The sequence below is a fragment of the Camelus ferus genome, chromosome 30, assembly GCF_009834535.1.
Source record: "Camelus ferus isolate YT-003-E chromosome 30, BCGSAC_Cfer_1.0, whole genome shotgun sequence".
NCBI classification, from domain to species: Eukaryota; Metazoa; Chordata; class Mammalia; order Artiodactyla; family Camelidae; genus Camelus; species Camelus ferus.
Window position 1 is genome coordinate 13,678,841 of NC_045725.1, and position 27,160 is coordinate 13,706,000.

Sequence of the window (27,160 nt, forward strand, 5' to 3'; positions counted from 1 at the left end):
CAGCAGATGGCTGATAGGAGCCTGTCTCCAGGACCGCTGGGGCCCTCTAGCTTGATCACTGGATGGCTGATTACCCACAGCACCCCCCCTACCCGGGAGCATTTAGGGCATGAACCCATTTCAGTAAATCATGTCATTCGAAGCAGGTCTGGTTCCACGTGGGGGCCGAGAGGGAGAGAGAAGATGCTCTGGGCATGTTCTCATGAGCGCTCTTCCTGTGACCAGTCATTGATGGAGGCAGCCCTGGGAGTCAGGGCATGGAGGCTCCCAGCCTTCAGCCGGTCCTGCTCTTTCCTGCTCTTTTCTCCTTTCCTCTCCTCTTGGGAAAAGTGTCACACGACAACAGCCACAAGCAGAGCTGAAAAAGCACAAGGTGCTTTTCCTACTGTAAAGACCATTTCTGTTCCCATGAGCTCATTGATGCCCATGCTCACGCTGTGACGAGGTGAGACTGAGATTTCTCCCCATTTGGCAGCTGAGAAAACTGAGGCTAAACAGACGGCACTCCAGGTCTCGCTGTCAGGGCTGCGGAGCCAAGCCGTCTCCCACACCAGCTGGCTCCGGGCGTGTTAGAGCCACCCCCAGCAGAAGGGGGCCCCCACGCAGAGGCCAGATGCTCCCTCTCCTCCAAGCTCACTCTACCTGGAAGCATTCTTTTTTTTTTTTTAAGTACAGTTGATTTACAGTTTTATGTTAGTTTCAGGTATTCAGCCTGGCAATTCAATATTTTTGCAGATCATATTCCATTGTAGGTGATTACAAGGTAACGGGCACAATTCCCTGGGCTATACCGTATATCCCTGTGGCTTATCTATTTTATGTATAGTCATTTGTATCTGTTAATGCCGTATTCCTAATTTATCCCTCCCCCCACCCCTCTTTCCCTTGGTAACCACAGGTTTATTTTCTATAGCTGTCAGTCTGTTTCCGCTTTGCACACACAGTCATTTGTAGTATTTTTAAGATTCCACTTCTAAGTGATATATAGTATTTGTCTTTCTCTGTCTGACTCATTTCGCTTAGCATGATCAATGTTTATAGCCAGTGTGCCAGACCAGTGGTCACCACAAGCATCCAGAACAGGCCCTGGGAGTTAACTCACTGGCTTAGAGCCATGTAGGTGGCAGGTGGCAGAGCTGGGACAGGAAACGATGTGTAGGCACAAGACTGCTCTTATCCAGTTACCTACAGGACAGCTGGTGTCCCCTGGAAAGGGCCCTCTGGCCTCCCACAGCCACACCAGCCCAGGGAACACCTGCCCAACTACAGAGTAGGTGGAAGGTTCCTGCCAAGACAACAGTGAGCCCCGCCATGGAGGCAGAAGGCGGCCTCCGGGGCAGAGGCCAGGGGTACCCTCTCCTCACGGACTCTCTTTCTGGAGGCTGCCGGAAGATGCTGCAGCAGATTAGGCTGGGAGGGTGGGATCCCATGACAGCCCAGAATCAAGGATCCTGCAGGGTCAAGCCTGTCTAAACTTGGGTCAATGGCCTGTGGACAGGTAGCCCTGGAGAATCAGAAGTGAGGTGGGGCCCCAGGGCTGCTGCTGGGCCCTGAGAGCCACAACCAGGGAGTTAACATAAAGGCAGTCCTCAAGCATTTCCCACAAACCTTCCCAAAACGCGGAAGCAGCTGTTTCGCGTATATCCTCACACGCCGAACTTTACCTGCACAAACTTAACGTATGTGCTGCTTTAGAAATACTAAGATATTTACCCAATAAATTGACTTCTCTTTAAAATATTTGTATTTCAAATAATTTTTAAAATATAATTTCATACTTAATACTTTAAAATACTGTATTTGTAAGTGTTTGCTCTGTAATTTTAACATAATAGTTAATTTTTAAATATTATAATTACATATTTAAGAAATTTTTTAGGGGTTTTTTTTTTTTTTTGGTCTTGTTTTGTTTTTTCTTTCTAATGGCATGGTTCTTGGAAACTGCAGTGGTGGCAGCACCTTCGAGATTATATCAGAGGTAGCAGCTTCCACGGTGGCCCAATTTCACAATGCAGTTTGGGGATGCATTCCTGGAAGCCAGCCTAGAGTCTTTCTTCAGCTTTCCCAATGAGTCTGTGCTAGCTATATCCTTAATAAATCTCTTTTTCAAAACAAAATAAGTAAATAAATCCCTTTTGCTTTGGCTAAAATGGATTCTGTTGTCTGCAACTGAGAACACGGTGTCAGTCTGGGGCCATAAGAAAGTCCATGACCTTGGCTGTAACTCATGTCATTTTTTCCAGTCACACAACGGTAGGTGAGGTCTGATGTCTTATCACAAAGATCATCGTTTGCAACCAGAGCCAATGACACTAACCCTTTTGGAATCCACTGGGTCATCTGAGGCCAGGATCTCAGGCTGCTACTAAGCTCCAAATTCTAAAGATGCAGAAAGATAATTAGGAAGAAGACTTAGCCTAGGCTTCTCAGGGAGTTGGGGGACTTGCAGACACGTCTAGGATATGCCTCTAAACCAGCTGTGTGGCTTGGGGCAAATCACTTCCCCTCCCTGGGCCTCTTTTTTCTCCTCCTTAAAACAATCTGTTTGAACTAGGTGGTATCTAAAGGCCACCGGCACTAAAATCCAGCCCCAAGCTTCCCTTGGCAGCTGCCACTCACTTACCAAGCCAGAGCAATACAATGAATTAACAATCCACAGACAGGAGGAAGACATTCTCAAAGGAAGTTAAGACCAAGCAGCATCTCCTTGTGATCAGCCAGCCCCTCCATCGCCTTCACAAGGCTGGGCCAGCCTTACCTCTGCCAGCCTCCACTCAGTCTCCCTTTTTCCTGAATCCTCAACATTACTCATATACTCATCACTGGGCGGTTCAATGATCCCAAAAGGTCTTGGGCAATGTATCTGGTGGCTTTCAGGCGGATAGGATTTCAGAATAAGGTTCACATCCCTTCTTTGCCCCTCATTAGCCAACTTAGGTCCATCACTTTCCTGAGCTTCAGTTTCCTTATTTGCAAAATCAGCATAAAAATGCAGTACACGTGTGATGGGGCTGAGATTAGGATATAGATGAGAATCTCAGAGAGAGCACCAGTGCAGTGCCTGGCACACGGGAAATGTCCATCCCCCTCTCCCCCTTTCTCCTGCCACTGAAGGACAAGCACTGCCAGCGGATGCCCAGGGAGCCAGGGACTTGCTTCTGGTCCCTCAGCAGGCTGATGGCAGAGCTGAGTCAGAGACGGATAACTCAGGAAGTTCTCCACCATCTGGATTGTCTGCCTTCCTCCTTCTGCTGCTATTAGTAAACCTCTCCCCTGCCACCCTGAGGATAAAGCCCACGCTGAGCTCTGCTTGGACGTGGGGATGTCCTTACTCACCCATCTCTGCTGCAGACTCCCTGGATTAACTATATGTTTCTCATGCTTTGATATCTGGGGCCCTACTGGCCCCGGAGAGACTGCCTCTCCCAAAGCTGGCCAATTCCTAGAGATGGTAACTAGGCTGTGAGCACACCTTTCATATGCAAACCAACCAATCCAGAGCTTACACTCTGCCACCAACACCTCCTCTCACACCCAAGACCACTTATCCGCTTGCCCGAATCATCCCAGGGCCAGCTTGAGAAAGCCTTCTGCCCCAAAGTCCACTGGAATTACTCAAACTAGCCAATCTTAAGCCTGTAAACTCTGCCTCATCCGTTTCTTCCACAGAAACCACAGTAAAGGCTCTCGGCCACTATTCCCTCCCCTCCCCTCCTTCTGCTTCTTTACTGCCTCTGGTGCTTCCCCATGTGGCCCTACACGGCACGGCACACTTCCGGTTTCTTGGCATCTGTTTCTTTGCTTTTGAGAGGCTGTGCTGCTCCATCTCAGTCCCTAAAGATGAATGACTTGAGGAAATAAGCCTGCAAGAAGCACTGCCACCTTGGGTCACCCCTTGATTCGGCTTCTGACGGGAGGCCAAAGGACTGCATTCTGGAGGAAGTCACAGAGATCCCTGTTTGGTCTGGATACCGACCATTATGCAGACGTACACACAATGTTTACTTTTTTTGTATGTAATGAAATGAGAAGATGCTCTCAAGATAATGTTGAGTGAAAAAAGCAAGTTATAAAACTATGATCTCCCCCCAAAATTATATATATAGATATATGGGAACGTGTGGGAAAAGGGGAGGACTGCAACAAAATATTAATAATACGCTTCTCTGAGTAATGGGATTATGAGTGATTTTAAAAATAGTTTTTATAAGTTTTGTAAGTTTTCTGTAATGGGTTATGACTCTTCTTATTGGAAGTCACTAACAAGTAAATGCCCTTTCATTTTAAATCAAGGATCTTTCTCTAAATATCTCAAGCTTTTCTTTGAGCTGCTAGAAGGTCGGGAGAAGCAGATTCTCCAAGATTCTTAACGCCATGAGTCTCTCAAGGTGAGTTAGGGACTGACTCTTCTTTCAATTCTGGAAAGACGATCTCTACCCAGCTCAAAGGGGAGGGGATGCTGGCGTCACGTTCGGGCACCTCACAGGTATAAATAGTCCCAGGCGGTCAGATCAGGAGCCCGGCACATCTCAGATGCCACTTGGCTTCCGGCGGCCAAGTCCGGTGCTGGCACCAGGCAGCATCCATCCTGCCCCAGTCTCTGTGCCCTCCAGGATGTGGGAGGCAGGGCTGGGGAGCACCGGCTGCCCACTCAGCAGGTGACGGCCCTCACTAAGGGAGAAGACAAATGCAGGCGTGACCGCAACGGTTCTGAACGCTGGGTCCCCTCCTCCCACGCAGGCTTGGGCTTCAGCTTTGCAGGTTGAGAAGGGTTCATTTCAACATGCACAGGGTCCAGTGTGCAGTCTGGAACTGTCATTCCGACCAGCCCTTCCACGTGAGCCTGCCCCATAGAGGGCTCCCCTGTCAGCCTGATGCTGCCTCAAGAGCTCCTTTAGGACCATGGGATCTTCCTCCAGGGCCACAATACTTTGAGCCTTAGCAGCCACTGGTTGGTCCAAGATGAAGCCAATACATTCAGCTTTCTATAGAACACGCCCCTTTCATCCCCAGATACTGATGGTGTTCAAGAAAACAGGAGCCCAGGGAGGTCCTGGGTGTCGAGCCAAGAGCACACCTATTTGACTCCCACCAGCCCCAGGAGCAGGGAGCTGAGCCAGCTCAGCAAAGTGAACCCCTGGGCTCCTGTCAAGCCTGGTGCAGAGTCTCAGAGAACGGAGTAGTTTATTTATTCCACACTGGGTAGGGACAGCATGGGTATGGCACCTCTGGGCAAATTAGGAAAGAGCACCTTTTTCTCCAGGTGAATTAAGCCACATGCCAGGCACGTGGCCAGTCAAGTCAGAGAGCTGGATTTCAGCTCCACTTGGCTAGATACCTTTGTGCAGTGCCCACCTTGCACAACTGTATGTGGCAGCCTGATACTGGATCCTTTAACTTTGCCTCGTTTAATCCTCCCAGCAGCCCTATGAAAGAGGCATTATTTCCCCATTTTATCCCAGAGACTCAGGCTATAAGAGGTAAAGTAACTTGTCTAAAGTCATTCAGTCAATGAATGGAGATACCAGAAAAGGAACCTCGGGTTTTCAAGAACCCAGAACCTTCATTCTTAGTCACCTCAGTGCACCCCCTCTCCCTGGCTCTGACAGCCACGATCATCTAGGGGGTTCTCAGTGAGCAGCCCCCTCCCCTCCCCGAGGCCAACAGCCCTGCAGAGAGCTCAGGGCTATTTTAGAGCCAGAACAGCTGTCATCTCAAGCTAGCCTGCTAACCGTCAGAGCAAACGCACAGAAATCAGAGTCTGAAAATCACAGCCTGACGACTCAAAAGACTGGAGTGTCTGCTCACATCGGGACAGGGAGAAGCGAGGCGGACTCAGCTGTTAACAACGGCAGGTCACAGCTGCCAGGAGACACCACCCCTCGGGCTGGTGGAGCGGCCTGGCTCAGACCCCTGCCTGGACCAGGCCCTCTCTGGGTCATGGTTTCTTCACGTGTCCACAGGAACCCCCAGAGCTGTTTGGAGAAATCAGAGCTGAAAGCTACACAGCCTGATGTTCGGAGCGCAGTGATTAATCTGCTCCTGCTGTGAACCTCACTGGAGTGCCACTCCTGGCACCGGGTGGGGGCTGGGGGGCCAGGGGCAAAGCCTCAGGCCGACACTCCTTCTCCCAGTATCTAGCACATCCCCTGCAAGAGGGCATACGCGGCGGCCTTATTTTCTGGGCCAGACCAGGGAGCCCTAAAAAGCTCCCCTTTGTAAAATTCGGCTAAGTGGCCTGAGGCCGCCATGCATCTAAACTGGCACTGGTCAAACTTCCACACACACACACGGTCCCTCTGCTCCTGGTGGCCTTCGACCACCCCCTACCCCAGCCGCCCAAGCCAAGAGCTGCACCCTAGTGGCCTCTTCCTACTTCATCTCCCACCCTGCCTCCCTCCTTCGAAGCCCTCTTCTCCATCCCAGTGACGGGCACGTGCGTCACTTTTCACTCTGCCTGGAATGCTCTTCCTGGCTGTGTGTTCCTAGTTATTACCTGCTCATCCATCAGAGGTCAGCCGAGGTGTCGGATTGCTTTGGCAGCCTTCCCTGCCTCCCCCGTCTCTGCCCACAGCCCCCGGGCACACCTCCAGCCCAGCCCTTCCGACACTGGATTACAGACAGCTCCTCCACTGCCTGTCCGTACCCCTCAGAGGACGGCTCTTCTCCTTTCACTCATTGAAGATTTACTGATCCACTACCAGGTGCCAGATACTGTTTGTGGCCAGGAAACAGTGGTGACCAAGCCAGACAAAACCCTCACCCTTGTGGACTTCCGTGAGAAGAGACAAAATATTCATTCAACACAGTGCCAAGCAGTGATGAGCTCCATGAAAGTAAAGCAGGACAGGGGAAGGGAGGGTGCCTGGAAGGGCGAAGGGAGGCCAAGGAAGGCTGCGGGGACAGCGGCAGCAGGGGCGGCGGGGAGGTGAGAGGGCTCGAGGTCAGAGAGGTGAGCAACGCTAGGTTAGGCTGGCCTTGTGGGCCACCCAATCCAGCAGAGCGTACAAGCAGGAGAATAACATGATGTGGTTTAAAAGTTCCCTTCTAGCTGCTGTAGGGAGAACAACTGTAAAGAGAGAGGAAACAGGGAGACCGGAGACGACGACGGCGGCGTGAGAAGGTGGTGGGCTGCAAAGCGGGTGGGGAGGAGACAGACCGGGAAACAGACTAGGGGTAGGACCAGCAGGACAAGCTGATGGCAACATTTAGAAAGTGAAAGAGAAGAGACAGAAGTCAACACCACATCTTAGGATTTTAGCTTGGACAACCAGTTGGATCATGGAGCCACTGAAGGAGGTGGAAATGATGGAGATGAATGGGTTTGGGTGCGAGTTCTCTGGCCATGTAAAGCTGGCTGTGACTCTCAGACACCCAAGAGCAGACAGGTGAGGAAGTCAAATACACACATCTGGAGCCCAGTACAGAGGTCACAGCTGGAGATACACATCCCAGAGTCGAGGGATGAAGGCCTCGGTAAGATCCCCAGGACAGAGAGCAAACAGAGGGGAGAAGGAAGAAGCCGGAGGGTAAGCCCGTGGTCAGCAACGACATCAGGCGGTGGCAGAAGAGAAGGAGCCAGCCATGGAGACTGGAAAGGAAGGCCTTGGGGAGGCAGGAAAACTGAGAGCTCTATAGCATGGACGACCAGAGCAGAGAGCGTTTCCAAGACAGAAGCATCAGCTCCGTCCAATGCTAATGGGGGCCAAGGAAGAGAAACATGGGGAAAGCCCCACAGATCTAGCAACCAGGAGGTCATCAGTGACCTTGAAAGAGCAGACTCAGGGATGCAGGGAGGCAGAAGTAGAAGATGCTGGAGGTGGAGAATTGGAAGGCTCAATGTGAAGGGGTGAGTGGGTGCAACGGGTTGAATGTGTGTTCCCCCCTAAATTCAGATGCTGAAATCCTAATCTCCAAGGTGATGGGATCAGGAGGTGGGGCCTTTGGGAGAGAATTAGGTTATGAGGGTGGAGCCCCCAGGAGTGGGATTAGTGCCCTTATAAAAGGAGGCTCTGGAGAGCTCCCTCGCCCCTTCCATCAGGTGAGGACACAGTGGAGAGGTGGCAGTCTGTCACCTGGAAGAGCATACTCACCAGCACCCGACCACTGCTGGGACCCTGCCCTCAGACTTCCAGCCTCCAGAACCATGAGAAATGAGTCTTATTTATAAATCTCCTGGTCTGAGGTATTTTGTTATCACCACCTGCACAGACTAAGACAGTGAGCGTGTGGAGAGCTGGTCTCGGGTGAGGCGGCGAGAATGGGACTCCCTGACGTGGGGAGGAATGGCTGGAGGAAGCAGACAGACTTACTTGTTCTGTGAGGTGCCAAAGGAGAAACCTAGGAGCCCCAGCTGAGCATGGAGGCGGGAGGTTCTCAGTCCACCTGGGGAAGCCTGTGCGGTGGAGGACAGCCTCCTTGTGAGGCTCTGGGAGCCCCACTGCCCACTGTCCCAACACGGTCTTCACGGCCACTGAGGAAGGGGGCACAGGCTATGCATGGCTACACGGAGTGGACAACTGGACAGCCTCGGGCCTCACCTCTGAGAGGCCCCTAAGTGACCCCCAGGTGGACACTGGTCCTCCCAGCCCGACCCCAGCCCCCTTTTCCTTTCCATTCTCCCTCCTTTCTGCAGCCTCCTGCCTTTGCTGAGTGACTGGGATATAATTCTTGACAGTGGTCCAGGAGGCAGGAAGCACGGGAGCCGTGAAGAAGGAGAGGAGGTGAACGGGTGATGGCGGCTGAAGGGAGAACAGAGGGATGGGGAGCTGCCCTGGGATGAGGAGCGGTGAGGCCCACGATCACCCAGTGTGGAAACCAGGCCCCGAGGGAGCGCCTCCTGTCCAGCTGTGAGCCCACTCAGGGGACCCCACATGTGACCAAACATGGTGGGAGCTTCACAGGGGAGGAAACTGAGGCACAGAAAGGTTCATGCAAGTGGTTATTGGCCCAAAAGACTCAATCCAGACTCAACTAAGGGCCACAAAGCTCAGGGGCCAGGGGAGCTCATGGAACGACACCACAGCAGCCTGCTGTGTCCTGCACCGGGGGCCCTCATGGCGCGTGTGGGAGGAAAGGGGGAGCCGCGCCACCTTGGATGGAGCCCAAGAGCTCTGGCTACTTACTCATGTCCTTTTCCGTAGAAGTGAAAACTGACCAGAAGGGCTTAGGCTACGCCAGCCCGCACCCACAACCCCACCCATCTCAGCTGCCACCAGACCTCTAAGTCCACCATGGCATAGTCTTTCCCTTGGGCTAACCTTGCCAGCAAGGGCTCCTCTTTGAAATGCCAAATCCCCAGCAGCAAAGGGAGGGAAGCATTTTTCAGTGATAATCAGAAAAGCACTGAGCATAGAGGCTGGCACTGGGGGAGGACACGGAAGATGAAAAATGGGAACGAGATAGGAGAGGAGAGGATGAGAGACCCTGAATCGGCTACGACGCTAAATGGCAACAGTGAGGCCACGTGTGCATGTAATCACCTACTTAAATCAATACGGCCATTTTATTATAGTCTAAGAGCCAGGACTGAGGGCAGGAACAGATGGTGTGAGAGCACTTGGCAAGGACAGAGAAGGAGACCTGACCCAACCCTACCCCGGATGGTCTGTCCGCAGCCCAGAAACAAAAGTCCCTCCGTCGCACGTGGCCCATTAGTGCTGGGACTCGGAGCCACGCCGCACGGGGTGTGTTCCAGTTCCCCCACCCACCGCCATCCGGAAGTGGGGACTCAGTATCTCATCTGTAAAATGGGGGCCATGACAGTACCCACCTCAGAGGTCTGAGGATTAAACGCAGTAATACGTGTCAGGTGCCCAGCGCCATGCCTGGCACCCAGGCAGCCCCCAGTAGCACCTGGCCACGGGCACCACCCGTCCGCATCCGAGCCAAGTCTCGCCCCTCTGCGGAAGCGCCTCTGACTTCCGCACTAGGTAGGCTCTCGGAACACTCACCATCTGTATCACCCAGTTTGTTCCCTAATTATGCACTGCCTTGAAACAATCAGAGAACAACTCAATACGGCATAATAAAGAGCTCAGCTGAATTCAGTCAAGTTCTTTCCATCTCTGAAGCATGACAATTCCATACCCCATATTGTCCAGTACATGCTAGACCTCAACCCAGAGAGAAGGGCTCTGGCTTTTTTTTTTTTTAATTTTTTTTCTTTTACGGAAGGAGATGATTATGTTTTTATTAATTTTCTCTGATGGAGCTTCTGGGGATTGAACTCAGGACCTCATGCATGCTAAGCACGCGTTTTACCATTGAGCTACCCCCGGCTCTGGCTTTGACACTCACTCAGCCCGCTCTTCTGCTGAGCAAAGAGGCTCTTGGGTCACTGGCTTGAGGCCCCGTCTTTACTCCTGTGTTTGACGCTACCCTTCCACATGGATAGTCCCCCGCACCTCAACCGGAAGCCCAGCAGCACAGGGGGAATGCTGTCCCGGGGACAGGCAGCTCAGGCGGGAGGCAGTCTGGGCCAGCTCGGCCCTAGACTTCAGAGAGAAGCATTTCTTGAGCTGTCTTTGCAAACTACCTCCTGACATTACATCCCAGACCGGGAGGGCCAAGGCTGTGTGGAACCTGGGAGAAGGGACCGATGAGGCCAGCCCGCCAGGCCATCTGTGGACGTGTGTGAAGCTGGAGAGTCCGGAGAGCCCTGAAGCTGCATGCACGGGGCGGTCCAGCCCGGTTCTCCAGGGCGGGAGGCTCCTGGGGGTTGGGGGATGCCCGAGCAAACACAGAGGGGCTCATGTGCACTTGCTGGAGAGTTCTCAGGTGTGTAATGATAGAAACAGCCCCTCCGTGCAGACACATCTCACAGAAGGTGGAGTTAAAGGGGCTATCGGGGAAGGCTTCAAGTAGGAGGCGGGGTAAGCAGTGGATACTGGCGGGAGGATAAGGACTTGGATGCGGAGCAGCATCCAGTTGGCAGAAACTGAATGAGCTGTTGCTACAAGCCAGGCTGACAGCACCTGGGGGACCCCTGCCTCAGCTGCCCTCAGCCCCTGTGGCTGGGGTTCCTTTCTCTGGGATGTCTTGAGGCAGCGGAGGCGATGCTGCCTGCCCACTTCGCAGGACAGAGCCCACCACGGGTGCTGTGCCTCCCTTGCCCTCCTGGCGGTGGGTGGGTGGGGGGTCAAAGCAATGAGTTGGTAGGACAAGCGCTCCCTGCCCCACATCCCCTCCCCATCATGGACCCTTCCAGAATTGCCAGGCTCAGTGGGGGGAGGAGGGGCAGTCAGTTACTGCAGAGGTATATCACCCACCCTCACTGCCATCTGTTTTTCTACATCCCCTCCCCTTCAGTCTCCCCTTTTCCACCCTGCCACCCAGAACCCTCAGACTACCTTACTACCTGCCCTTTTCAAGAGAAAACATTTGCTGATCATTCCATGCTGTGAATGAGTTTATGATTTCAAAGTGTTTCCCATCCCAGGGATTAGTCTTCAAAGACAGAGCCAGGAGAAAAGAAGGTTCAATCCAAAGGAATAAATCTCTAAAGGACACTGACACTGAAGTTTGCTTTCTTACCATTAGTCTTTACTATGTCCCTGCTTAATTAATTAGGTTTACTTTTAATAGAGGTACTGGGGATTGAACTCAGGACCTTGTGCATGCTAAGCAGGCATTCCAACACTGAGCTGTATCCTCCCCGCCCTTAATTCATTCTCTTATTCAGTTAACATTCACCGAGCAGGTGCCATCGTGGGCACCGGAAATTCAAAGACAGAAAAAGCACACTCACCGTCTAGGTGGGGAGACAGAAACAAAAACACAATCTGAACATGATGAGAAGAGTCTCCAAAGACATTCCTGCTCCTTCAACAGGAGCATTTGCTGATTAACAATTACTCCTACCTGCTCGCTAAAGGACGCTAATTGGACGACACTTTTAGACCTAGTCTGAAATTAGCAAAGCTCCATGTCAGTGTGTATTTTATAACTCACACACTTTCCAATTCAGCCTGGACTTCCCCCAGCTCACGTCCAAAGACCTGACCACAACCTTTATGAGCACCACCTAGCCTGGATTTTCTTTGTAGTCCCATTTGGAGTGTTCCAGACCGATCATTTATTTGCACTTTCTCCAAGTGGCTCCTGGCTGAATACACAATTATGAGTCATCGCTTTTTTGGCCCCTCTTTATCCTGTTATGTATGGTACCTCCTGACTTCCTTCCAACAGTGTTAATAATAAATGATGTCAAGTTGAACACACTTCAACACACCACACAGCTATAGATAGCAACGCATGGCATGCGCTGAATTATTCAGTCAGTGAATAATACCACAAAGTTCACCCTGTATTCCAGGCACGGAGACCTGTCGGCTGGGATGATGCACTTTCATTCTGGAGAGCCCTTTCCCCCAAGCCCTGTGCATCCGTTACCAGGAGCCGTCCTGCCCATTTTAAAGATGGCAGCAGCTGCCCCCATGCCGAAGAAAAGACTCTCCAACATACGGGTCAGTTCTGATCATGTTATGCATTATTTCCCACGTGTGGGAAATACATGTTGTGTTTTCTCACATATGTGGGAATCTGAGTTGGAAGTGTTCCAGGAGCACATGGCAGGTGTGGTCACCCCGCTTATTCCTTGACCAAGGGAGCTCTTGGTCAAATGGTGGCTCTCGGAAGGAAATCAGCTCAGGTGGTGGTGATGCTGCAGAAAGGGCCCGGACAGAGGTCAGCGGGTCTCTGACCCTGAGGGGTCCCAGGAAGCAGGGAAGGGGAGGCTGGCCTGAGTCGCCGAGAGAGGGAGACAGAATAAAGGGAAAGGGAGACGAGAGGAAGGAAACAGGGACTGAGACAGAAGAGTGGACCAAGAAAGGGTGGCAGAAAGAAAGGGAGAGGAAAGAACAGGTAGGTCGAGAGAGGTAGAGAAATTAGAGAGAAAACTGCAGGAAAAGGATAAAGAGACAAAAGCTGCTGGCAGTAGGAAAAATGAAAAAGAGATTTCATGCAGCGATCTCAGCCCCTGCCCAGGATATCTGCCCAGAATGGCCCAGAATAGCCTCCCGGGGCCTGTCCTGTCTTACTCAGTTGATCAGCATTTTCTAGCCAAAACCTCTCAGTGGGCCCTTCAGGGAAACCTTCCCAGGGAGACAGACACCTGCAGACTTACCTAGACCCCTCGCCACCCAAGTGGGCGGGTCACACAGCAGAAGGGCCAACACTGGAGATGCGACATATGGAACAGACAACTCTGGACTTGTCACTCGCACTGGATGACATCCCAGGGGCCAAGCGGCTGGCCAGGGCTCCCACTACACATATTTGGAAAGAACTGGGTTCCTAAAAAGCCAGAATAAGGCCCCGATCCCAGGCCACAGCCCCCGGCCACCCCCCGTGGCCACCCCCACACCCCAAGGCCTGTCTGTGGACACCTCCCCCACTGGCTTCTGACATTGGAGCCACATCTTTTCTTTTTCAAAGCACTGAACAAAATCACACATATTGAGGTCCCTGAAAAACACACTGCTTCTCTTCTGCGGGGTCAATTTGATGTTTTGGTGTCAAAATTAAGAGCAACGAAAACTCAAGCCTCTTTCCCAGGGAAATCGATCTGAGAGTTAGCCTGTACTGAGAAACGCAAAATTAAGGAACAGAAAAACTTAGCCCCAGGAAACCCTTAGCTGGCAGGTCCCAGCCTTAGCCAGCTCCAAGGAGAGAGAGCATGCCGCCTTGTCCGAAAAAAATTCCCACAGTGCCTGCCCCCACCCCACCTCGGCCCCCCACAATGAGTGTGCCCCACCTGAGAACATCCCATTTTCACTCGTTCTACAAATATTTCTTGAACTCCTACTCTTGACTATACTGAGTGCCCTTAATTACTGATTTTAGTTCCAAACACTACAGCAAATCAAGAAATATCCACGTGATGGTATGAATGTCAAATCTCAGCACTGTATGTTGATGAAAGGTTCTTCCCCAGCCAAGGTCAGCCTCGCCTGTGGGCAGAGGAGGGGCGGCCTGTGCAGTGGGAATTCAGAGAAGCAGGGAGCCCACGGCCCTCACCCACCACCCCGATGCCACCCCCTACACACCCACACACACCTGCGGGCTGATACCCAAAACCCTTCCAGCAGGGATGGAATGTTGCCCTCGTCTCAAATAGAGCCTTGAGAGCCTGAGACTCCCGCTCCAAGCCCCTACTCCAAAAGAGAGGGGTCAGTAAGACCCTGCTTTGTCTGGTTGGGTCCTAGCCCTCACCCCTCCTGTCAAAGGAGACAAGGTGGGATCCCAAGGTGCAGTGAGCTCTGGGCCACTGAGGGCAGCTTCTCTGAGGGCAGCTGCGGTGGGGGGGGACGGGGGGCAGCGGGGGGCAGGGGGCAGGGGCTGCGGGGTCACCCCGGGATGAGCGTCCCCCTCCCTGGTCGTTCGCCGGGGTCTGTACCTGGAGCTGGAGTCACTGCCGCTCTGCACTGCTGGGTCGTCCGTGACATTAAAGAGCCCCGTCCAATTGGCCAGCTGGTCGCCACTCTGCCAACCAAACTGGAGGCCTCTGGCAAGAGAACGAGGCAGTCGGTACTCACGCTCACGTGCTGGGTCAGCCTGTCACCAGAGAAAACATTCTGGTGTGTGCCAAGTGACACATCGCCTTTAGTGGAGACAAGAGTGATGTCCAACCAGAAGGAAGACGGTAACAAACCAAGGCGCTGTGCAGTCTTCCCTGCTCATCTACATCAGTGCCCCCTTTCACCTTTGCCAGGGCGGGGTTACCCATCGTGCACGCAGGGAAACTGAGGCTTGGCGACATCTGGGTCACCGAGCTCTCCAACTCCCTAGCTGGTGCATCCCGCAATTCCCACCTCTGGACACTCACACCGGAAGAGCTCTAGCTCGCCATCACTGCGACGTCCTCCGAGGTCAGACGCACGGCAACGCTTTTAATGAGATCTAGTTTTCCATCACGTAAGGACACTCCTCCTGGTTTACAATGATGGACTCAACACACGTGGTTCTTTCCGCTCCCTCCCCCAAACCGGACTGAAATAGCAGCAAAGGCATAAATAAGGGTCGGAGCATGAGGAGGAGGCACAGAAGGGGGGTAGCGGGAACATTTTGGAAGATGAAAAGCAGATGGGTAATTAATTGCCTTAGACCAGAGAAGGAAGGATACTAATTGCCTATAAGAAGCAAATCTATTCTCCAGGCACAACTCGGGAATTCGCGGTGCCAGGGGCCACTGAAGGTGGGACTGCAGGCAGGAGGACTGCTTTCGGTTTGTATGCAGAGCATCAGACACGCCCACCTCCACACACCCAAGCCCCCTTCCTTGAGCCTGAGCAGTCTGGGCCCTCCCTCTGCCCACCGTCAGATGTCAGGAGGCTTGCTCTCGGGGAAGCTGACCCAGAGAAACTCTGCACTGTCGTCCTCATACGTGGAGACACTAGACTGCAAACCACTGGGCTGACCTGAAAGCCGGCCTACTGAGCATGCCTGGTCCCAGCCACCCGGCCTCACGGAGGGAAACTGACCAGCGCAAAAGAAACGGCTACAGAGGAAAGGGCGGGGGGCTGCCCCATCACCCAAGCACGGGCTTTCTCAACCTGCGGCCACTGACATTTGAGCTGCACGTTCCTTGTTGTGGGGCTGTCCTGTGCACCCCTGGTTTAGCAGCACCCCTGGTCTCTCATCTCTGATGCCAGCCCCACCTCATCCCCTACCCTCTTGCTGTGATGACACAAAATGACTCCAGCCATTGCCAAGTGTCCTCTGGGGGGAATCGCCCCAGGTGAGAACCACAGCCCACCACACACAGCTCCAGTGCACCGTCTAGAGACGGGCTTGCCCTTAAATGGGAGTGTTAAACAGCTGTTAAAGACCCCGGCACGTTCGGTAGGCTTTAACTTGAAAGTAGACAATAAAACCAACAAAAATAAAACAATTAAACCCCTAAAATTCCTTTAATTAAGTCCTTTTAATAAACAGCCTCTACGCTAAGGGAACGGGGTGGTGACAGCTGGTGAAGCCAGGGCCCACCCAGATCGGCCACTAGGGAGGTGAGGGGCCTCAGTGATGCCCCCACATCCCTGCAGGCCTCTATTCCCACCTTTCAAGTCAGGAGAACTGTCTCAATGTCTCCAAAGTTCTTGATTCGAAATGTCACCAGGCTGAGCTTTGTCCCCGTTGGAAAGTTCAGAAATAACTCCCGCCTGTGAGTCAGGCCCGTTTCCAGCCATACGCTGGGCAGAGGAGGCCCTCGGGGCCCCGCGAGCAGAAGGCCAAATGCGAGGTGCTCGAGGAGGCTTTGCTGGTGACTCTGGTGCTCTTCTGCTCTCCAGCCTCCAGGGCAGAGCGGAGCTCCTCCAGGAGAGGAAACAGGCACCACTCACAGGATGGAACCTGAAGCCACAGCAAAATGCCCATCCAGTTCTTAGTGCATTTAAGGGACAGCAGCGTTCCACCTTGTCCTGGCTCAAGTTCTTTATGTTTATCTATCTATAATATAAACATTACATACTTATATATATCTATCATCTATGTATTGATAAATATATTGTATACATCTATAATATAAATACATTTATTTATTTACTTATCTGTTTAATTTATTTGAAGGGGTTACAATTCATTTCAAAGAGATATTACAAGGTAATATTGCAAGGTATTTCTCAGAGAGAATTTGAGTTTGGTTTACTAGGAAGGGAAACATTTATTGAGCACTGACCATGAACCAGGCCCACTGCATACGTGATCTTGAGTCCAGCTACAGCCTAACGTGGAAAGTCTCATTATCTGCCCTCATAGTCGATGAAATGTGCAGCTCAGAGAGGTTTGATAACTTGTCCAAGGTCACAAGGCTAACAAGTGGCCAACCCAAGATTTAAATCCGGTGCCTTTTGACTCTAAAAAACTTTCTTCCTAAAGGCCTATACCAGGCTGTCTAGAGGCCAAGAAAACAATCATATTTCCACCCGGGACTTTGCAAATTAGCTGGTTCACAAGCATATTCAAGCAATTCCCAGCCCAGCAGCTGGGAAAGTTATGAAACTCACAGGCTTCTTAGAAAGAGTCTGGCCAGCAGGAGTCTCATCCACCGAGTACACGGAGGGTCAGCTGGCAGCACCGCCACTCCCCCACCTAGACTGGCCCCCGTGAGACCCCAGGCGTCCCTTCACAAGACAGTCCCTCCCAAGGTTGCAGAAGTAAGAGACCACTAAGAAAACATCAATTACAATACTTCAGCGGGACCTATGTCACAGAAAGATGTGCACAGTAAATTAAGTGAAAAATACAAGTGAAAAAGGGGGATATTCATTAAGAATCCCATTTTTGTGTGGTTTTAAACCATAAAGCCAGTTCACTCTCAAAGGTGGGATTCAGGTTTATTCCTTCTTTCAGTTTAGAAACATGTGCTAATTTATCTCCTAAAAAACCTGATGGCATAATTTTCAAACCCAATATATTTTATACAGTAATTTAAATTCTGTTCCTGACCTAAGTATAGGAATTGTCCATTACTACCCAGTGAAACACCAGTGAGGAAAAGGGGTGTGGAGATATGAAAAAGGATAACAAAGGAAAAAGAAGCTTTATTCACTCGTTCATTTATTCAGCAAACATCTGTTGAGCATCTACTATGTGCCATGAAAATATTGGCAAACAAGACAGAAAATATTAGCAGTCAAGTGCTTAAAAGGGTGCTCTATTTTGTGTGTCTATTTTATTTTATTTTTAATTTATTTCAAAAGGGAGGAAAAGATTTGAAATACATATGGTGGGATGGTAACATCTGTTAACGTTGATAATTCTCAGTCATGACTACATGGCTGTCACGTTGCGGCCGAAACTCGAGAGCAAAGGCAGCTCTGCGGGGAGGCAGACAGCGAATGGAATGAGTGAAGCGAGGGCAGCAGGACTGAGAGTATCTGTCCCGCCTGCCCGGGTAGGTGCCCTGAGCCCCGGCCCGCTGCTGCCACCTGGGAACATGGGCCGTGTGTTGCCACTTTGTTCATTTTTCCAAGAGATGCTACAAATGCATTAATTTCCCAATCTGTAAATGCTGTGCATACCAAATGCAGCCTGGGGACCGCTACTGGCGACCCCTGACTTACATCCTCTTTCTCGACCCTGATCCTAGCCCTAAGGGGTAGGCAGTGTGCAACAGCCATCAAGGCTGAGGAAACCAAGGCAGAGAAGGGGAAGTTACCTCTCAGCCAGCTGGAGGCAAAGCTGGGCCCGGGAGCCAGGAGTCCTGACTCCCAGGTCAGTCTTCTTGCCACCAAAGTGCTGGATCCTCTCCCAGGAGTCAGCCCAGCCTGGGTCCTGCATCCTGAGGGCTGGGTCAGTGACCCTCAGACCTGCTCGCCGTCACAAGAGGCACCCACAGAGGAAAGCCCAGGGGAGGGCGGTTCCCAAGCCCTGCCTGTAATGGCTTTTTCCCTCCCCCTGGACCAAGCATGTATTAGGGATGCCAATGGCTGAGCCACTGGTATTACAAGATAACCCTGAGTCGGCTCTATCTGAGGGGAAAAAAGAAAAGAAGAAAGTCACTCACAAGGCATCAGGACCTAACTTTGGCGGGAGGGCAACCTACTGAATTTGTATTTGCCCTCCTCCATTCCAAGAAGGTAACTTGGCTTTTTCAACCTCTTACTTTAGGGCCATGTGGGTTGTGGGCGCTGAAAGCTTCCCAGCTCACTGAAGCAACTGTGTGAGGCCAACTCGGGACGGAGGGAGGGCCTTCAGGTCTGGGGACGGGCGGGTGGGTGGGAGTAGCAAGGCCATGGCTGAGCAGAAGACTCCTTGAGTCCAGGAGACCCACTACAGCAGTTTGGGGTTCTTCCCAATGTCCCCCTCCAAGTCAGCAGGGCCTCAGAAAGACTCCTGCCTGGTGCACCTCGGAAGGCTAGCCCCAGGGCTCCAGAAGCCTCCAGAAAGCAGTAAGTGGACTGGCTGAGGCCAGGGTGGCCAGGGGAGCCCCCCCAACTGTTTTGTTCCACACAAGGCTCCAGGGCCCTCATATGACCCTGTAGGGGACAGAGGAAAGGCACCTTCATTAAAAGAAAATGAGGAAATGAACCATATCTTTCACATGCAAGCTGGTAAAATAAAATGTCTAATCACCCTTCCATCATGAGTCAGCAGATCACTTATGTTGCACCGCAAAGCTGGCAGGAGAGCTCTCCTTTATCCATTGTATATGTATAGATATCAAATATTTCTCTTATTATTCTATATTTATTGAACAGCAGTGCCAGGCTGGGTGCTGGGGTCCCTCAGTGAACAAGGCCCCAGCCCAGTGACACAATTTCGACTAAGGAGACAGAAAAGCTAACAGGAGACGTAACAAGGTGTCATGGTGGAAGGTGCTGTGAAAAAAACAACGGGCAGTAAGGAGGGTAAGGAATTGAGGGGTGAGAAGCTGCTTCACACAGGTGGTCATCTCTCTGAGAAGGTGACATCTGAGCAGGACATGAAGGAGGTGATAAGGGAGCAGGTGGACCTGGGAAAGATTGGCCTCAGGCTGGCCCCGGCAGTGAGCGGCCTGAGGCATGAGTACCATGGCTTGTTCTGGGGCTGGCAGCGGCGATCCAAGGCAGGTGGCCGGTGATGCAATTCAGAGAAGCAGAGCCACCTTTCTATGGCCCCTCAAAGCCACCTGGGAGGGAGGTGACCAATGTTATCTTCTGAGCAAAGAACTCAGCTAGGCCCCCTAGGGGTCTGGCGGGGGTTGGCCCTCCCGGGAGCCCAGATCACCCTCCCCCACCTCCCACAGTCCGCCGTCCTCCAAGGTCCACAGAAGGCGCTGGGGTGGGTGGTCAGGAAGGCACCCTCAACAGAGGAGGTACAGGACCTCCCCACCCAGATCAAAGCGGAAATGCCTGCCAGCTGGGGAGCCTTTACAGGGGGGTTAACGGGCATAATTACCAGGTTCCACGTACTCCCTTGCTCATCCTCAATCCTCACTCACTAGTGACTCACAATATTTCCCTGACGGTAATGCCCCCACTCCCCCGAGAAGCACCCCAGGAAAGGGAAGTGCATTCATTCCCCAGGGTTTGCCTGGGGGGCCTTTCATTTGGGGCAACAGAAAAGATGCTGTAGGTGGGAGCGTCCTGAGGGACAGGAAGGGGGGCTCCCCAGGCTGACCGCCCCCAGGAGGGAAAGGAGGAGGCTGGTAGAGCAGGTGGGGGGCACTGGAGTGGGTGGGGGATCTGCAGGCGGGTAGCAGAGGGCTAGCACCCTTGAAAGCCTCCAGGCCGGGGACCCCCGGTGCCAGTAAGCATCCTGGATTCTAAGGTGGTCCATGGTCTGCAGCGGCCTCTCTGGCTAAGGAGAGGCCCAGGGGGAGTCCAAGTACTGACAATGCCAAGGTCCAGGAGTGGGGGGGCGCACACTGAGGCCCCAGCCATGGGCCAGACAAGCTTCAGGCACAACTCTGGGCCAACCTCGCCACCCGCCAGCTCCTGCACAACAGAGAAGCTGGGCTCCCCCAACCCCCAAACAGTCCTGCTCTGCAGCCTGGTGTTCTAGACCTCCACCAGAGTGGGAACCCTAGACCATCCAAAAATGTCACACCCCTTCCAACTACCCTTGGTTAAATTTCTGGCCAACATTTATTTCAAGGGGGAGCCGCCCTGCAGAAGGAGTGTGGGGGTCATGGGGATACACACCAGCCTTCCAGCTTCCTCGGCACTCAAGTCCCAAATGGCACACCACAGTAAGCATCCCTGATCTTAGACTTCCGGTCTCCAGAACTGTGTGACAGTGACATTCTGCTGTTAAAGCCTCCAGGCTGTGGTACTGTCAGCCTTTCACATCACCAGGTTCCGCATCCACAGGTGGCTGCAGCCGTGGATGTGGAATCCGTGGATATGGAGGGCTGACAGTAAGGGGCCTGAGCATCTGTGGATTTTGGTACTTTTTTCTTCCAATAACCCCAGCCCCCCTCTCTGCATGGCATCCCACACGCACCTCCTGGCCTACCTGCCTCATTTCCATCCCCCCCACCCCCAAGTCAAGGTCTCTGCAGGACCTGCAAGCCCCTCACAATGGGGCTGGCAAAGCCTGGCCTGTGCCATTCTCCTAAAGGGCCAGCCCCATGACCCACATCATCAGAGCTGGGAGAGAGAAGAGCATCTCGGCCAGCCACTCATACTGCGCAAGACTAAACCGAGACCAGAGAGGCCGTTGGCCTCAGAGCACCAGGAAATAAAGAGAAAGGAAAAAGCCCTTGGTGACTTCCACCACCTGCTCCTCCAGCCTCAGCACCCCAACCTGTCCCCCAGAGTCACCCCAAATCCAGCCTCAGAAGCCCACTAGTTCTCTGAAGCCTACATCAGGCCCCACCTGGCCACTCACCACCCTAATTGCCATCTCCTCTGAAACCTATAAGATGCCTAGTCTATGCCACAAAATTACGAATTTATTTATACAAGAGCTTATCTATTTTTCTTGTTTGCCTCTTTCAGTGCTCTGTAAGTTCCTTGAGGACACGTAGCACACCTAATAATTCTTTAGTAATATCTCGTCTCCCCCAGCACAAAGCTGAATGAATGTTTAATGGACACTGGCTATTAGGAAAAAGCTTTGGGATTCCCTTCCTGTGTATCATTCATCCAACGAATAATGTCAGGAACTGTGCCAGGTCCTGGGAATTCAGAGATGAATAGAATATCTCTTACAAGGGTCTTGCAAGCTGTGTGAAATTATTATATAAATTACGCATCCTCTCTGAGTATTAAATGGATGTATCTTCACTTAAATGAAGATGTGTCTGTTTAACAAGACTATTGTGAGGATTAAATGAAATAATCCTCACTTAGGATTATCTGCTTGGGTTACAGCCTGGCCCATGAATCCTTAATGAATGTTAATAATTCATATTATTCCCTGATGAATCCATCTGCTGCAGGTGTGTGTGTGGAGGGGGAGGGGGGTCCCACACATAGGGTTAAGAGCTAGAGTAGAGAATTATTGGAGAGGTTGTTAGATGAGAAGTGAGTGGGCCTGGATAAGTTAAAGAGGAGAAATCAGATCCTCTAAGAGGTAAAAATTTTCTTGGAAAGTACAAATGTCAAAAAGGGAAAAAACGAGAGAGCGAGCGAGCGCGGCAAGGGTGAGGCGTGACAGGGCAGCACTGTGTCCCTGAGGGGCAGCTGGGGAAGGGACAGGAAGTAATTAATACCCCCACCTAGTGCTGGCCAGACCCCGAGAGCCCAGGAGCAGGCCGAGAGTGAGGCGAGCAAGGCATCCAGGGCACAAAATCCAGGGCGGCCCCGCCCTCCGGCTCGCGTAAGCGCAGGGCGGACACCTCCTTAAACTCCGCCCCCGGTGCCCGGCTTGCTTCCCCCTAGTCCTGGCCCTACAGCGGGTGCTCCATCAAAACTTGCTCTGGGGCAGGGGTATAGCTCAGAGGTAGAGCACGTGATCGGGTGTGCAACGTCCTGGGTTCAATCCCCAGTGCTTCTCTTAAAGGGAGGGGGGCTGAAAAACCCTGCCCTGACCATAGTTGTTCTGCTACAGAAGCACAGAGCCCGGGAGGCAGTCAGCTCAGCCCCTCCTTCCTCTCTAGGATGTCCTCCATCTCCACCCCATTCCCAGAACCACCTGGATAGATCCTCCGGTCCCCAAGGTCCCCATCTCCTCTGTCTCCGGGTGATCGAACAGAAGGCTTTATCCTCGAGTAGAGGAGGAGCTGGATCAGCGGGGACAACCGTCGAAGGCCAAGGCGCACTTCAGATACAGCAGAGTCAGGCTGTACTTTCCTTGACCCAGTTTCACAAACTCAAGTGTCAGGCCTGCACCAGCCCTATGCAGGCATCCCAGATCTGCACCCTGGAGGAGCAGGAGAGAGGAAGGCTGGAGGGAAGACAGAGTATAGATGAGTCCTGTCTCCGGGAGGCAGGAGGAAGCAGCCCAGTGCGAAGCTGGGGACAGAATGTGGGTAAAGGCCCAGAGTCAGTTCAGACGAGATGTGTGTGAAAGACCTTTGGCCGACAGGAGTGAAGTTCTCCTTTAAGAGTGGGGCTTCAGGTGATCCTTTTGGGGGTTTGAGAGGTGGGATGCGCCATCTGCGCTAAGGGGATGAGATATAGTGGGCTCTTCAAGTTTTTGGAAAAGTCCTTTTAATAAAAGTTTGAGAACTCTGTTCTTTAGGGAAAAAAAAAAACAGCAGGGCTTCAGGCACAGGCTGATCATGCAGGTGAGACTTCTGTTTGGGGCGGGCGTAGAGGTGGAGACATTGAGGACTTCTATTTCTGGTAAAATGGCAAGCTGAACAACCCTCCGCCGCTGGTGCCCCTTCAGTAATGAAGGATTTCTTCCTGCCTGCTGGGGGTGCAGAGAGCTGACAGCCCCCAGCTCTCAGTCCCCTCTGGGAATCGCCTCGTGTGAGGAGAGCCAATCTGGCCAAGACCACAACCTCTTCAGAGGCAGCCACATCCAGTGACTGAAAATTCAACCCAGAGGTACAAAGGCCCGGCCTTCTCACCCTGACGAGGCCTCAACTCAGGCAGCTCTCCTGAGCTCCCCACAGGGTGATGAAGGCCTCCTCTGGGGCTGCTTTTCAGCTCAGTTTCTCCCTCTGCTCAATCCCACCCTTTTCCCTTCTGCAGGTGTTGACCTCAAGAACACTTCTGAATAAACATCCGATATTCTAATCTCTGGTGAAGAGTCTGCTTTCCAGGGAATCCAATCTACAACATCTCCCACTACAAAACACTAGAATACGACTGAAATATGTATAATAATTCAAAAAGATACATGCACCCTGATGATCATAGCAGCACTGTTTACAATAGCCAAGACATGGAAATGACCTAAATGTCCATCGACAGATGACTAGATAAAGAAGTTGTGGTATGTTTATACAATGGAATACCACTCAGCCATAAAAAAAAATAATAAAATAATGCCATTTGCAGCAAGAAAGAAAAATACCATATGATATCACTTACACGTGGAATCTAAAAAAAAAAAAAAACAAAAACAAAAACAAAACACAAATTAACTTACTTGCAAAGCAGGAACAGACTCACAGACACAGAAAACAAACTTATCACTATCAGGGAGGAAAGAGGGTGGAAAGAGATAAATTGGGAGCTCAAGATTTGCAGATACTAACTACTATATATAAAATAGATAAACAAGTTTATACTGTATAGCACAAGGAACTATATTATATATCTTATAGTAACCTATAATGAAAAGGAATGTGAAAAGGAATACATGTATGTACACGTATGATTGAGACATTATGCCATACACCAGAAATTATACAACATTGTAAACTGACTATATTTCAATAATTACAAAAAAGAAAAAGAAACCAACAACAAAAGAAGCAAAGCCCAAAGCTGATCATTTAATAAAGATCATTAAGAAACAGAAAAAGAAATAAATGTCAGGAATTAAAAAGAGGCCAAAACTTGAGATATAACAGAATATTATAAACTTTGTGCAAATAAATCTGAAATTTAAAAACTTTGGGAAAATATAATTTACAAAAAATTGATTGAAGAAATAGAAAAACCTAAATAGTCTCAAACCATTAAAAACCAGAATTAGTAATTTAAAGTCTTTCCACAAGGAAACCATTAAGTGCAGATGGCTGTACATGTGAATTCTACCAAACTTTCAAAAAAAGATGTCAAACTTGCATAAAGGCATTCCAGAGAACAGATAAAGAGGAAACATTCATAACTCATTTTACAAGACTGGTTTTAAAACTAGACAAAGACAGCATTAAAAAAAGAAAACTACATGCCAATATCATTCAAGAACATGATATACAACATTCTAAATTAAAATATTAGTCAACAAAATCCCACATCATAAAACACAAATAACGTAACATGAACAAGCTGGGTTTATCTCTAAAATTAAAAGTTTAACATCTATTAATGTAATTTACCACATCAAAGGAGTAAAGGAAAAAAAGCACATACCATCCAACAGATGTAGAAAAAGTATTTGATTAAAATTAATATCCAAACACAATGAAACAAACAAAAACAAAGCAAAACTTTTTAGCACACTCCACATGGGAATCTTCTTTACCTATTAGAAGAGATCTACAAAACAACAAAAATAACAGAACAACCAAGGACTCAGTGGTGACACTTTACCATCATTCCCTTTAAAATCAGGATTAATGACCCTATATACAAAAATTCATTCACAATGGATCATAGACCTCAACTTAAGAGCTAAAACTGTAAAACACCTAGAAGAAAACACAGGGGTAAATCTTTGTGACATTGGATATTGGACACAGGCAATGGTTTCTTAGATATGATACCTAAAAGTAGACGAACTGGAGTTCATCAGAATTAAAAACTTTCAGGTCACAAAGGACATCATCAAGAAAGTGAACAACCCATAAAATGAGAGAAACTTTTTTCAAATCATGCATCTGACAAGGGACTTATATTTGGAATCTATAAAGAACACAACTCAATAATGAAAAGACAAGTCATCCAATTTAAAAATGGGCAAAGAATCTGAATAGACATTCCTCCAAGGAATATATACGAATGGCTAATAATAAGCACATGAAAGGATACCCCACATCCCTAGCCAGCAGGGAAATGCAGTATTTAACCCACAATGAAATATCCCTTCATAACCAGTGAGATGACTATGATCAAAAAGATGAGTGTTTCCAAGTATGTGGTGAAACGGGAATCTTCATACACTGCTGGAGGGGATGCAAAATGGTGTAACCACTTTGGAAAACAGTCTGGCAATTCCTCAAATGGTCAAATATAGAATTATCATGATGGAACCAAAGGACCCTACTGTCATCAGTAACCACATGGTATTTGTAATTGCTTAACTATATTTTGTAATAGAAAAGAACAACTCTGATTCCGTATTAGATCACTTTCTTTGAGCTTCCAGTGCTGTTTCCTAGGCTTAGTCTTGCTGGTTCTGCACCTTTTGTAAAAGAATGTTGCCTGCAGCCTGAAATACACAGGAGAGCCTGTTCTCAAGGCTCTGCCCCTTAAGGATATTAGCACTTTTCCATTCATATAAAGATAACAAGTTGCAGAATAGAAAATAACATTTCTTTTGTTGGAGATTTACAGGGACACCATGATCTGACCCAGGTGGACAGCTGCAAGAACAAAGGATTCCAAGAACAAAGGATTCCTACACCAAGAAATTTGCAACAACCAAGCATACCCTCTCCCCTTTTTAGTATAGAAGGAGCCTGAATTCTGAATTGGGGGAGATGGTTCTCCGGGACATTAGTCTGCCATCTACTCAGTCTTCTGGCTTTCCGAATCGTCGCTCTTCCTTGCCCCAACATCTTATCTCCCGAGTTACTGGCTTGTCATGTGGTGAGAAGAATGAGTTTGGACTTGGTAACAATTTAAAGGGTTTTTCTACTTTTGCTGACCAGGACTGGGCTGGAAAGGAAGGGGAAACTCAGGTGATCTCCCCATCCCCCTCATTTTGCTCCCAACACCTGAGACAGCCTTTGGGTGTTTTGTGCATCTTGTTCATAACTCACCCCAACTGGGCGTGTCTGCAGTTATTTTTAGCCCCTCATGGTTTCTTTGTGTTCTTTTGTCCTTGCCCCTGCAGAAACTGCAGCAAGAGGTCTCAGGCCTCAGCCTGCCTAACATGCCAGAAGCATCTATTAACCTGACTTTAAACTGCACAAGCGTTTCTCTAAAGCACTTTTCCACAGACCCCTTTCCTGAGCACCTTTGCTCGAGGCACAGGAATATTAGAAAAGAGTTCCAAAGCTGGAGGTGAACATCGTACCCAGCAGAAGAGAGGGGACTGCTGCATCCACAAAAACAAGGACAACTTTGCAACACATTGTTACCCTGTCTGTGATCTCTATGGAAACCAGTGCCGCCCCTTAAACTCTTAGTATAAACCCCCGACCTTCTCTCCCCAGCAGGCTCACAGTCTTGGAGGCATTAGCCCACTTGACTTCCTTTGCCTGACAAAGAAATACAGCTGCCTTTTTTACTTCCTCCAGAACTCTGTCGAGCCTCAATTCAGTAAGTGGGGTACAGAGGCCGAGTTTTGGCGATAATGTGACCCAACAATTCCACTTGTAGGTATACACTCAAGAGAAATGAAAACACATGTCCACACAAAACCTTGTACACAAATGCTCATAGCAGCCTTATTCATAGTAGCAAAAATGTGGAGAGAACCCAAATTCCATCATTAGCGGATAAACAAA

General features: G+C 50.3%; 1 protein-coding gene across 5 annotated transcripts in view; it reads right to left on the reverse strand.

Annotated features, from left to right (window-relative positions):
* ST8SIA5 (ST8 alpha-N-acetyl-neuraminide alpha-2,8-sialyltransferase 5) overlaps positions 1-27,160 on the reverse strand; it is a 54,693-nt gene that overhangs the window by 19,910 nt on the left and 7,623 nt on the right. For 3 of the 5 annotated variants that reach the window (XM_014558453.2, XM_014558455.2, XM_014558452.2), the window contains exon 2: positions 14,399-14,506. The exons of the other annotated variants lie outside the window; for them this stretch is intronic. In XM_014558453.2, the coding sequence (XP_014413939.2) occupies positions 14,399-14,506 (108 nt within the window). The remainder of the gene's footprint in view (positions 1-14,398; positions 14,507-27,160) is intronic. 5 annotated transcript variants of the gene reach the window in all.